The 13,660-nt window shown below is 40.7% G+C and overlaps 1 protein-coding gene across 4 annotated transcripts in view; it reads left to right on the top strand.

Moving 5' to 3' along the window:
- ATP9B (ATPase phospholipid transporting 9B (putative)) overlaps positions 1-13,660 on the top strand; it is a 162,077-nt gene that overhangs the window by 54,374 nt on the left and 94,043 nt on the right. For all 4 annotated transcript variants that reach the window (XM_043443762.1, XM_043443763.1, XM_043443764.1 and 1 more), the window contains 2 exons: positions 270-321; positions 11,104-11,198. In XM_043443762.1, the coding sequence (XP_043299697.1) occupies positions 270-321; positions 11,104-11,198 (147 nt within the window). The remainder of the gene's footprint in view (positions 1-269; positions 322-11,103; positions 11,199-13,660) is intronic.

Genomic DNA, 13,660 nt, shown 5'->3' with positions numbered 1-13,660 from the left:
TGGTAATGTTTAACATTTTTCAGAAATGGAGTAGTTTCAGATCATCACTAAATGCCATTTACATGGTTCATTGATGGGGAAAGAAATCTTAGAGATCTAACTAAAATATGAATTAAAATATTCATTTTTGTTTTACAAATTATAAATGTTTCAACATAGAGTTGAATTACTATTTTAGTTGTTTTTAGCAGCTGTTTTTCCTGTGAAATGGAATTGTGTTAATTTATAAACTTACATACAGATAATTAATATTTTCTGTTACTCTGCAGAATCAAAGAATTCCATCGGACATGGTGTTTCTTAGGACGTCAGAAAAAGCAGGTATTTTTATTTTTATTTGCATTGCTGATGATTGGTTTTTGGCAGTTTAATTTTCATATTGAAAGATAAAGTTATTCTGATAAGAATTTTTCTTCAAATGGTAATACTTTGAATTCATTAATTTCTAAATCACATTTAACTATGTTTAAAACAATGATTTTACTGTATATATTGGTTTAAAAAATATAATCCTATCAGAATCTGTCAAGTGAATTTTCATTCAAATCCATTTTGATATCTAAATAATTAATGATGTTGCTCAAATTTTGATTACTATTCTGCATTTACAGTTTTATTCCTCATTCAGCAACCATTTATTTAGCACTTATCATGTGTCAGGCACTACTTGTTGCTTAGGATACAAAAGGGAGTGAAACCAAGTGGCTCTCTTCAAACAGTTCATGATCTGTTCATTTATGGAAGTATACATGTTGACAGCAATACTCTGATTGTATATAAATATTGAAAGACATGTGGGGGTGATGGGAGGGACAGACAGTTTGCCTGGGTAAGTTGGAGTGAGCTTCACAGTAAAAATGATATTTATATGACCTGAGCTTTAAACAAGAAGAAGTTGCTAAAGTGGTAATGAAAAGGAAGCTTCTTGTGGTCAAAGAGAAAAACTGTTGATTGGAAATCAGGAAGCTTAAACTCTAGTCTGCTTTGACTAGTTTCTAATTTTATGACCTATCGGTGTGGTCATACACTTTCATCATCTCTAAAATGATGGGAGGTTTGTCAGGTAATAGCCAAAGTTCTTTCTGCCTTATGTTTCTGACTTTGTTGAATAAATGAACATTATTTTTATAGGAAGCTCAACATGTTATTTTTGTTCTGGAAACTCAGCTTATGTGTTGTTATTTGTAGCATGAAAATTCTATAAAGGACACAGTTAAAAATCCATTTATAAAGTGTTGTTGTTTTTTTTAAGGACATTTTAAGTCATCATAAGGAAGATGTTTTCTCTTTTCACCAGTTGTAGTATTATTTACATCCTAAGAGGCATGGGTGCTAAGAGTTGCTTCAGTCGTGTCCAACTCTGTGTGACCCCGTGGACTATAACCTGCCAGGCTTCTCTTTCCATGGGATTCTACAGGCAATAATACTGGAGTGGGTTGCCATGCCCTCCTCCAGGGCTATCTTCCTGACCCAGAGATCCAACCTGCATCTCTTAAGTCTCCTGCATTGGCTGGCAGGTTTGTTACCACTAGCGCCACCTAGGGCTAGATAGAAATTTACTTTCAGTTCAGTTCAGTTTAGTTTTTCCCTAGTGGCTCAGCTGGTAAAGAATCTGCCTGCAATGCAGGAGACCTGGGTTTGATCCCTGGGTTGGGAAGATCCCCTGGAGAAGGGAAAGGCTACCCACTCCATTATTCTGGCCTGGATAATTCCATGGACTGCATTGTCCATTGGATCACAAAGAGTCAGATACGACTGAGTAACTTTCACTTCACAGTTTAGTTCATTGCTCAGTCGTGCCCGACTCTTTGCGACCTTACAGACTGCAGCACGCCAGGCTTCCCTGTCCATCACCAGCTCCTGGAGCTTACTCAAACTCATGTCCATCAAGTCGGTGATGCCATCCAACCATCTCATACTCCGTCATCCCCTTCTCCTCCTGCCTTCAGTCTTTCCCAGCATCAGGATCTTTTCCATTGAGTCAGTTCTTCACATCAGGTGGCCAAAGTATTGGAGTTTCAGCTTCAGCATCAATCCTTCAGGACTGATTTCCTCTAGGATTGACTGGTTGAATCTCCTTGCAGTCCAAGGGACTCTCAAGAGTCTTCTCCAATGCCACAGTTCAAAAGCATCAATTCTTTGGCACTCAGCTTTCTTCACAGTCGAACTCTCACATCCATACATGAATACTGGAAAAACCATAGCCTTGACTAGATGGACCTTTGTTGGCAAAGTAATGTCTCTGCTTTTAAATATGCTGTCTAGGTTGGTCATAACTTTTCTTCCAAGGAGCAAGTGTCTTTTAATTTTCGGGCTGCAGTCACCATCAGTGAATTTTGGAGCTCAAAAAAATAAAGTCTCTCATTGTTTCTGCTGTTTCTCCATCTATTTGCCATGAAGTGATGGGACCGAATGCCATGATTCCAGTTTTCTAAATGTTGAGTTTTAAGCCAACTTTTTCACTCTGCTCTTTCACGTTCATCAAGAAGCTCTTTAGTTCTTCTTCACTTTCTGTCATAAGGGTGGTGTCGTCTGCATATCTGAGGTTATTGATATTTCTCCTGGCAATCTTGATTCCAGCTTGTGCTTCATCCAGCCCGGTATTTCACGTGATGTACTCTGCGTGTAAGTTAAATAAGCAGGATGACAGTGTACAGCCTTGGCATACTCCTTTGCCAGTTGGGAACCAGTCTGTTCCATTTCTAGTCTAACCATTGCTTCTTGACCCACATACAGATTTCTCAGGAGGCATGTCAGGTGGTCTGGTATTCACATCTCTTTACGAATTTTCCATAGTTTGTTTGATCCACACAGTCAGAGGCTTTGGCGCAGTCAATAAAGCAGAAGTAGATGTTTTTCTGGAACTCTTGCTTTTTTGATGATCCAGCGGATGTTGGCAATTTGATCTCTGGTTCCTCTGCCTTTTCTAAATCCAGCTTGAACATCTGGAAGTTCATGGTTCACGTACTGTTGAAGCCTGGCTTGGAGAATTTTGAGCATTACTTTGCTGGCATGTGAGATGAGTGCAATTGTGTGGTAGTTTGAACATTCTTTGGCATTGCCATTCTTTGGGATTGGAATGAAAACTGACCTTTTCCAGTCCTGTGGCCACTGCTGAGTTTTCCAAATTTGCTGGCATATTGAGTGCAGCACTTTTATAGCATCATCTTTTAGGATTTGGAATAGCTCAACTGGAATCACCTCCATTAGCTTTGTTCGTAGTGATGCTTCCTAAGGCCCACTTGACTTTGCATTCCAGGGTGTCTGGCTCTAGGTGAGTGATCACAGCATCATGGTTATCTGGGTTGAGAAGATCTTTTTTGTATAGTTCTTGTGTGTATTCTTGCTACCTCTTCTTAATATCTTCTGCTTCTGTTAGGTCCATACCATTTCTGTCCTTTATTGAGCCCATCTTTGTACGAAATGTTCCCTTTACCTAAATTTACTTTACTGTGTGCTATATAATGGGCAATTTTCTTTTTCCTGTGGGGCCAAGACTGAAGAACTACTTTTCCAGTCCCTTTCCCTTTCCTGTCCAGTTGTATGAAGGCATGCCCTGAGGTGTGGCAGAGGGAGGGTGACTGAAAGCTGTGTGTACCGCTTTTAGCCCCAGCTGTCCCTGCGCTGGCTGCGTCTCCATGACTGCTCTGACCTTGGGAGCTGCCTGTTGAAGATGACAGAGCTTCCCTCAGCTTAGGTTTCTAAAGGACTGTGTGTAACAGTCCTGTCCCCTTCCATCACCTAGTGAACTCTGTATGATAGAGATTTATTATTAACTAGTAGAGTTGGAAGGTTTATCTTTTACAGATAGAATAGTGTTCTCTTAGCACCTGCAGAGCTGTGACAGGCAGTTAAAACTCGGCCTTTGCCTTCATGTCTTGCCTGTACAGAGCCTCAAGTTCCACCAGGCTTGAGAGATTTGGGCCTTTCAGGTTTTCAAGGGCATGTTTGTATCCCTGCACTGGCAGGTGGCCTTCTAGACTCTTGGGAATATGGTAGAGCTCTTACCCCTTGTCATCTGATTTTCCAGCTTTTCTTTTAAATTTTGTGGTCGGCTTGTTGTTTACCCCAGCTTTGCTACCACCCAAGGAAGCTGCGATAATAAACAATTGCCACTGATTGCTTCTGACAAAGATTCCAGGGGAAACACCATTCTCCGTGACTCAACTGTGGGTTGGGTCAAAGTCAGACAAACCCTACCTAGTCAGGCGATTACAGTTCTCTGGGCATGCAGTTTGGGGAGTCCCAACCCTCCTGTGTTCTCCTTAGTGTCTACCAGACCGCTGGTTTCCTCAGCTCTGTGAAGTTTGACTTGGGGGCAGCTTACTGGAAAAGGGACAAGTCAAAATACCACACACCTCTCTCATAGCTAGATTTAGCCCTGTTTCTTGAATAAACGTACCTGGGATTGTTGCAAGTCTGGTTATTTTCCAGAGTTTTGAAAAAAATTGCTTTTGACACCTTGTGCTAATGTTCTCATTACAATTATGGAGGAATGGGTTTACAGAGATTTTTACACTGCCATCTCTACTTATTTATGATTTGTTTGTCTTTGTTTGTAAATGTATTCAGTATAATGAATAACAAAAATGTGTGTATTTGGGAGGTGCTTTTATATTTAATTGCCTTTGTAGTGATTATGGTAGATATATATGTAAGAATATATATATATACACTAAATATGGAAATGGCTATAGGTAATTAACTTAAAAGAAGTAGATTATGCAGATTATGTTAGGAGATTAAATATGAACAATATTCATCACTTTTTTTTTTTAATATCCATCACTTTAAAGCTGGAAGATTATTAGAAAAGTCCATTTTTCAGAGCAAGAATCTGAAGGCTAGAATACAAATTCTTTACTAAAGTTTTGGAAATTGTAATTCAGCCACTGTATAATTGTTATGGCATGACATAGTCTGTCTATGGCGAGACAAATAGAATGTTAGACAAATGATATAATCTATTGTGCTGACTTCAGATGAATAGAATTGTATCCAAATTGATTATATTCTAAAAATGTCTTCATTTTCTCAGATTTTGTAGTCTATGTTGTTGGGACAGTTTCTGTCTGTAGGGTAATGATATTTAATATTTTGGAGGACATAGATCTTTTTGAGACTCTTAAGAATTATCACTTTGTTCCTCAAGAAAATGTACATGATATACATGTATGCTATTTTATTATTTTACATATTCCTAGAAGATTATTAATGATCCAAGTTTAAGATCATGCTGTCATCTGTTTTAACCTATGATTATATTTCTCAGGTTTAGGATTTTTTTTTGTCAAGTTTTAATTGTTAAAACAGTTACTAATACTTATATGGAGATATTAAAATGTCAGATTCCTGTTTCATGATATTTTTCTCCTCTTTATAAAATGACTGCATAGCTTTTAGCTATGTAAAATTTGTGTCATAATATTACTTTCAATCAAAGGTTTATTTTTAGAAATTCTGTTTCTGTGACTTTACATGATTATTTAGGTTTTTAAGTTAAAGTGTAATTTTTAAAAGTACACATTCAGAATTTTTTGTCTATCTGTTAACATTATAAATATTATTTTATTATTTTTAAGTTTCAGTCAGAAAGCCCTGATAATACATTGTCTATTATAATAAGAATCTTTAACCCTAGGCAGTATAAAACTCTTAAATCTGTGCAGCATGTTCAAGTTTAGACAATAGCCACTGGGCGTTTGTCAGTACAACTCAGCGAGTCTCTTGGTGGCATCATATTGACTGTGTATTAATACACGGTATTCTATCGGGCCGTCAGTTGATTGTTTAGAATGTAAATGAAGCTGTTGATGGATCTGGTGACTGATGGCTTAAATTCCAATTAATCAATTGCTTCATCAGTTTCTTAATTCAGATCAAATATCTCCTGAATGCACACAATTCTTCTAGTGGTATTAAGAGAAATTAATGCTTTAGAACTAATTTTCATCAATCTCTTATAAATGCCAATATCTTTTTCACTTGTCTCCTAAGTGATGACCTTATCGTTTAAGTATTTGGGACATACCACAAGAGCTCAGCTGTCACGTGTTAGTGGGCGAGGGGTAGGTAAATGACACTGTACTCCTCTGCATTCTCTCTATGGTACTATTCATCTTTCCAGCAGCTTAAAAATTTCATGCAGTCATTAAGTCATATAAATGATTTAGAAATTAAGTTTAATGGCAAACAATGTGGTATTACATATGCAAAGTCAATGTCTATTTTTCTTTTGTTGGGCACATACTGTAGCCTATCTCTTTCAGAGCCATTGGATGTGTGAGCTGTTGCAGGCAGGCTGCTAACATTACAGGGTAACTTATTAAAACTTATGACAGACTCATGTGCCCTGTCTTTGGGGGTCCCATCAATTACTTTATCGCCAGCTCTCCTAGGTGACACATACATGAGTTAATCTTCATTTGATTATCATTAAACCTGTCCTTTGCTGTCAACTCTTGTCAATTATACCAAATAAAATCAAGTATTCATAAGAAGTCAGTAATAGGATATAAGCAGACCAATTTAATAATTCATTTTTACTGAGCCTTAAGTGGCATCGGTTGTAGCTAGTGCTTGCTGTTAAAAAATTACTAGACATAGTTCGTGTAAGACAAGTTGGCCATATTTATGATTTTTCTGCAGTTCATTTTCTCTCTTTAAATCATATCGGTTACTGTGAGCCTAGCAATGTTAGCTGCTGTTGTTGTTCAGCTGCCCAGTTATGTCCGACTCTTTGTGACCCCATGGAATGTAGCATGCCTCTGTCCCTGTTAACTGTACTGGAAGATAAATAGTGCGGCAATTTCCTCTATAATTTTAAGAGTAGTGTAATTATTTAACATGAGGCATATCTTTTTACTTTGAAGAAAAGCATGTATATTGTTTCTAGTGTTTGGTAAGTTTACAGACATCTAGGAGAGGTATATAAACACAAAATGTGTGAAATTTAAGAGGCTTTAGAGAGTCTCATCTTGTCTTATTTTATGTTAGAAAGCAAACCTTTTAGAGCAGAGCCATTGGCATTGACGTCTCAAAGTATGTGTCAGAAAGAATCTAGAATCCACTCCCTTTCAAGTTGTGTTTGTACTTTATGAAGTACACACACAGATGTATACAAACATACATATATTTAAGAGGAAAACAATCTTGAGAAAAAAGTTGAAGCGTAAAATAATGTGTACTGCAAATTTCCTTGAACCCCTTTTTAGTTGAAACCAGTTACTCTCCTCAGAAATCTGTTGACAAATAATGCATAACAAAATTTGTTTCCCCGTGAACTTTATTGGGAACAGAGCTTGCTTAAGTCTGTGTATGAGGGCAGTGCTGAAAACGTGTGGGGAGCTTGGTGGCCAGTGGTTCAGAGGATGAATCTGTGATGCACACCAGCAAGGGACGCAGCAGCCCTGCCAGAAACTTCCCTGCCGGACTCCGGGGGGGGAGTCAGCCAGTGCGGGGGCCCATGGCCCCCGACCTGTCTGTGTATGCAGACACTGTGCTATTCCATGCAGGAATAGTGGGAATGGGACTTGACACAGATTGGAAAGGCTTCTGGGAAACAGACAGGTTCGTCCAATGCTGGCCCGGGGCCTAAGCACAGTCTCTAGATTCCCGGCTGTGTTCCCAGGGCAGTTCCTGCGAAGCTGACCTTCAATACAGAATCACATACACCCCCATCGGCCTAGAGGTCAGTGCATCTGTCCAGGGTTGTGGTCCCAGGCTCAGGCAGAGAACATCCAAGCTGCTGGTCCCTGACCAACTGTGGGACCAAAGTAGGACTGTCCTGAATTGCGAGAGTTCCCCATGAGCCATACACATTCACTGATAAAGGGTGAAAAATCTGACCGACTAAACACATTCAGGCACTGTTTTTTTTTAAACCAATAAGAGGTTTATGCAGAGCCTAGAAAGTCAGGAAATACTCTGAGCAAGGATGTCAGAGGAGGGTACTGCGGGGGAGCAAGATTGCACAAAGTTGTCAGCCAGGTACTTAAAAATAAACCATTGACTAAACAACCAGCATCCAAACTAAATTCCTGGCTTGTGTAATGTAGTTCAAGCTGCTAGCTAAATCAGCTGCGACGAGGTCTGCGTTCATGTGCGGCACTGGGGTCTGGAGTCGCATGGACCCGATGATGGCGTGGAGCTGTGCTTCTTGTAAGACCCTGGGGCAGTTCCCCTCTGAGCCTGCACAGGGGCAGTCACCTGCCTCCTGTCTCTGGGACATCAGATGTCATATGTGGGTCAGGACTGTCACTTAGTTGTTGTTCAGACTCAAAAGTCATGTCTGACTCTTTGTGACCCCGTGGACTGCAGCATGCCAGGCTCCCCTGTCCTTCACTATCTAGTAGGTGCTCAGTAAATAGTAATAGCCTTCATTTTTGATGAGAAAGAAGTTATACCCTATTATGAATACATATATAACTCTACATTTTTGAGGGGCCAAGTCCAGAATAGTTTCTAACTGAAAATGTAGACTCCATAACTACTGCTTCCTTAATTTGGAGTTTTATGTTCTCATCATAATCTTTGAAAGACCTACTCGGAGAGAGCCAGGCCAGAGAAGTGTGCTTGTGTTGAATCCCTCCAGTGTCCCTTACTGCTCTGCCCGCTACTTTGTCCCAGGCCTCATCCTTCCTGCCCTGGCCCACTGTTGGTATCTTTGATTCTGGCCCTTTGGCCCTTGAGGTTCAAAATTTTCTAAGGAGACTTTTTTTGGGGGGAGGGTCGCATTGCATATCTTGTGGGATCTTAGCTCCCCAGCCAGGGATTGAACCTGGAGCCCATGGCAGTGAGAGCCCAGCATCCTAACCACTAGGCGACCAGAGAACCCCCATGCCCAGAAGACTTGGACACTTGATACATGTTACTGTGGGTCTTCTTTTCCGTAAGTGTATATCATCGTCATTTTCCAGCTGAATCCTCCTCCCTTAGGACCTCTCACAGAAGTCCTTCACCCCATTTCTGGTATAAGGCTCTAAAAGGCTCCTCCAAATGACTAAGTTTTATTTTAGAACTTTATGGCTGGGCTACTTGTATGGCCAGTGGCATACATACTCTGTGCTTCTCCCAGCACATTTTTTTTTCTTTAATTTTATTTGGTTGTCTATCTAATTATTAAACCATAACCTTATTAAGATCAGTAGGAACTGTAGTACCTGGCATAATGCTTTCAGTATGGTGGTGTTCAGTGAATGTTGGGTACACACCTAAGACCAGTGCGGTGTATCAACCTGTAATAATGTGAAGCAAGGCCAAGCCACATGAGTTAATTCAGAAGTTGACAGTGATGCCTTTCTTTCCTAAGTTCTTACTGAGCATTTCTAGACATTTCCTGTAAAATCTTCATTAGGTCTTCATTTACTTTTTAAAAGATTTTAGGAGGTATTTATTTCCAGACAGCATGCAAACCTTTTATTTAATGCTTCTGTTTTGCTGTAGTGATCACTATTGAAAGCTGACCTGGCATATGGCAGTCTCTTCCTCTGGATAAAAGGGAAAAGGCCATGAGATAACTTATTGATGAAGTTAGCTACTGAAGTGGAGAGGATGTGTAGTCAGCCAATAGTTGTCATAGCCTGAGCTCTGTTAAAGGAGCATGTATGCAGTGAGCGTTCACCAGAGCTGCACTGTGCTGAACTGCGCTGATCAATAGTGTAATTCTACATAAAATAGATGGATAGGAGCAAACACTGCTAGACGGGAAGGGGGGCTCAGAAATATAAATATGTAAAAAGTACAATGAAAAGTAGTCTCCATTTTTGCAGGTGTTCCAGTATAAATTTAGATGTAGGTTACTGTAGTGCACTTTCAGTTATTTGCAGTTTTCCTATCCTGCAGAGAACAAATGTATGTATAACGTTTTTGGTTTATATTTTCTATAATAATCTGAATATGTTTCTTAAACATTTTTAAAAACTTTGTTCTTAGGTTCACAGAACAATGAGAAGGAGGTGCAGAGGTTTCCAATATACTCCCTGCCCTCACACACGGGTAGCTTCCCTCACTATCAGCATCCCCACCAGACGTGCCGTTTGTTACAGTTGACAGACTCACACTGGCACATCACCATCACCAAGCTTCCATCGTTTGCATTAAGACTCCCTCTTGGAGTAGTACATTCTGTGGGTTTTGGCAAATGTATAATGAAACCCATCCTTCGTTGTATATAGTATCATACAGAGTATTTTCACCGACCTAAAATCTTCTGTGCTCTGCCTGTTTGCCTCTACCACCACTCCATCTTGGGCAACCACTGATCTTTTCAGTGTTCCTGTAGTTTTTTCTTTTCCAGAATGTCATGTAATTGGAATCACATAGTATGCAGCCTTTTGAAATTGGTTTCTTTCACTGAGAAATAAACATTTAAAGTTCCTTCATATCTTTTCATGACTTGATAGCTCATTTCATTGTATTGCTGAATTATTCTCCATTATCCACATTTACCACAGTGATCCATTCACTCACCTAAGGATGTCTTGGTTGTTTCCAAGTTTCGGCAGTTGTGAATAAAGCTGGTATAAAATCTGCATGCAGGATATCGTGGGACATAAGTTCCTCAGCTCTTTTGGATAAATGTCAGGGAGTGCAGTTGCTGGATTGTATGGTAAAATTATGTTTAGCTTTGTAAAAAAACACCAAACTGTCTTCCAAAGTGGCTGCACCATTTTGTATCCCCAGCAACAATGAGAGTTCATGTTGCTCTGTGTCCCCCAGCATTTGGTGCTGTCAGTGTTCTAGAGTCTGGCGGTCCTAATAGGTGTCAAGTGGTGTCTCCTTGTTGTTTTCCTTTTCCTTTCCCTTTTGTGATGTGGAGCATCTTTTCATGTACTTAATTGCCACCTCTATATCTTTCTAAAATAAAGTACTAATTAATAGTAAACCTCAATAGTCAAGAACACCAAACAGGAGATAATGACCTCAGTAGTTAATGAGCTCTGTCTTTTCAGCAAACTCATTTTGTGAGTTAAATAAGTAAAGACTTTTAAGGATTTTTGTTCATGGGAATCTCTAGATCTATCATTTATGTATCACCACTGTATGATGAATTGTGGCTTTAAGGTACCCATAACTCAGGAGTTTTTCTTCTCTTGTTACAAGGTTCATGTTTTATTCGAACTGATCAACTCGATGGTGAAACTGACTGGAAGCTGAAAGTGGCGGTGAGCTGCACACAGAGGCTGCCCGCTCTGGGGGTGAGCGTTGTTGTCATTACTCCATCAGTTACTGTATGGTCATTTCTGTGCACTTACATACCAGCTAACTTGATTAATGCATTGATAATGTAAAGAATAATTTCACTACTAAATTCATCGAAAATTATGCCCACATAATTTCTGTGATGTCTCAGCTCATACCCTGTTTGAGGTGTAGTTTTGAATGTTTCTGAGCTTGGCTCAGGTTTTCCTTCTTTTCTTTCCCTTTCCTTGTTGTTTCTATCTTTAATCCTTTCATTTGAGTAATCTTTGAAACTCCTGTTGGGGGTTAGATGAGTCCATTTTTGGTAACTGACTCCCAGAAGGCTGTTAAGATGCTGCTTTGGGAGAATTCAGAGGGGCATCCCCAGCCCGTCCACTTGAGCTTTTCCCTCTGAGAGTGGAGAGTCCTCCCTGGGGAGGAGGAGGTGCAGTGTCCCTGTGTCTGTCAGCACGTAGGAGGAGAAAGACACCTGCAGACTTGTGGCCTGGCCTCTGCTGCCTGGGGATGGATGGGATCGAGGGCACCACGCTTGTGGGTTTCAGCCTGTTCCGTGGTCTCTGAAAGCCCATCTCACATGTGCTTAGAACCTCCGAAACTGCCACACATCTTTTTTTTTTTCTTTAAGCAAAATCACAGTTGTGGCCTTTTGGTGTTGTTTTATGTTGTATGTGCTATTTATTTGAATGAGAGCAGCTTTATCTTAACATGATTTGCTGATATTCATTGGAGAGTAAAGAAAGACTGAGATTGTCTTAAGAAGACCTTGAAGCCAAGCAGTTGTTTCAGGGAAGGGGATTGAATCCTCTGGATTTGCTCACTGTCCTGAGATGGGCTGGCTTTGATGGAAGTAGGGACGGCTCATGGTTCACAGTTAATTCTCTGAATCACCGGGAACTTCCTCATTCTTGTATGTATTGCGCTTTGGGGAAACTAAATCTGTGTGACATATGTCAGCCTTGGCAGTATTTTGATTCTTTAGGTATTTTCCATCACCCATACTCTGGGTAGGGCCTGCGTTGAAATTCCTTCCTTCCTTAGAGTTTGTTGGGTTTTTTGGGTCTGTGGGGTCATGGTTTTCTTCTCTTTCCGTCCTCCTTTCTGCCCAGACTCCTCTCCCTGGGACATGGGTGACAAGTATGTTAGACTCGACATTCCTGCCCGTGTCATGCTTCTGATGCTCACTTCCCAGGGAAGTCCCGTGTTGCTCGGTCTTCAAATTCATCCGTGTCTAGTTTTCTGTTAAGACCTTGGAGAAGGAAATGGCAACCCACTCCAGTATTCGTGCCTGGAGAATCCGAGGGACGGAGGAGCCTGGTGGGCTGCCGTCTTTGGGGTCGCACAGAGTCGGACACGACTGAAGCGACTTAGCAGCAGCAGCAGCAACAAATTATTTTATTCCAAATACTGTATTTTTAATTTCTGGAACCAGGTTCCATGTGTTCACCAGTTTTTGTTATTGTTTAAATCCTCTTCTCTCCTATTGTGTTCATAGTTTTATTTAACTTTTTCAGCAGTTTGTGATACTTATTTTTTGTTTGTTAATTCCATTGTCTCTGTTATTTCTGAGTATGTTTCTTTTTAAAATATTTTTCTCCTTGTTACAGGTCACACTTTCCTGCTTCCTCGCATAGTTGGTAATTTTTAATTGGGTGCTGAATAATGTAAATACTGTGTTTTTCTCTTACTTCGCAACCTGTTGATCTTCATTTTCTTAGTTCCATAACTTGTGGATAAACTTGACCTTTCCAAGACTTGTTTTTAAGGTTTGTTGGGTTGGCCTAGAGTCCCCTTTATCATGATGCTAATGTAACCCTACCCCAAGGCCTGCTCTTCCTGGGGTAACTGTGCGCATCCCAGGCTAGTCTGAGGTACCTCTAACTCCGGCCACTCAGACTGTCTCTTTCCTCAACTCTGTGTCATCCCTGGGGCTGGGCAGGAGCGCTTTTGGTCACACTCTGCCAGTCATCACTTCCCTCGTCCTCCTCAGTCTGGAGAGGGGAGCAGACTCAGGACCAGGCCCGCTGCAGGCCCGTCCTTCACTCTACCTCCTTTCTGTGCCAGCACCTGCCAGCCCCCGCCCATCCCTGGGCTCTGCCTCGCCCTGCTCAGCAGCCTGGCCCCGGGCGCAACACCTCCCCTGGACAGGAGGCTGGCCTCCTAGGGCTCGCAGCTGCATTCTCATCTCCTGAGGGTCCCAGCCCTGCGACTCTACCAGGAACTCTGTGTCCTGTGTCTAAAAACAGCTGACTCACGTGTTTTGTTCATTTTGCAGTGTTTTTAAGTGGGAGGGCAAGTCTCACACCAGTTGCAATGACACAGCTTGTAGAAGTTCGATTAATTCTTAGAAAAAAATAATAATTCTTAGTGAGAAATATATGTCTTGTGGGCTAACTGAGCTCTGATATTTAAAATTAAAAGGTGGTCCATCAAGCATAAAGTTTTAATAAGTCCAGAGCAA

The sequence above is a fragment of the Cervus canadensis genome, chromosome 23, assembly GCF_019320065.1.
Source record: "Cervus canadensis isolate Bull #8, Minnesota chromosome 23, ASM1932006v1, whole genome shotgun sequence".
Taxonomy (NCBI): domain Eukaryota; kingdom Metazoa; phylum Chordata; class Mammalia; order Artiodactyla; family Cervidae; genus Cervus; species Cervus canadensis.
This window is presented reverse-complemented; position numbering and strand designations above follow the sequence as displayed.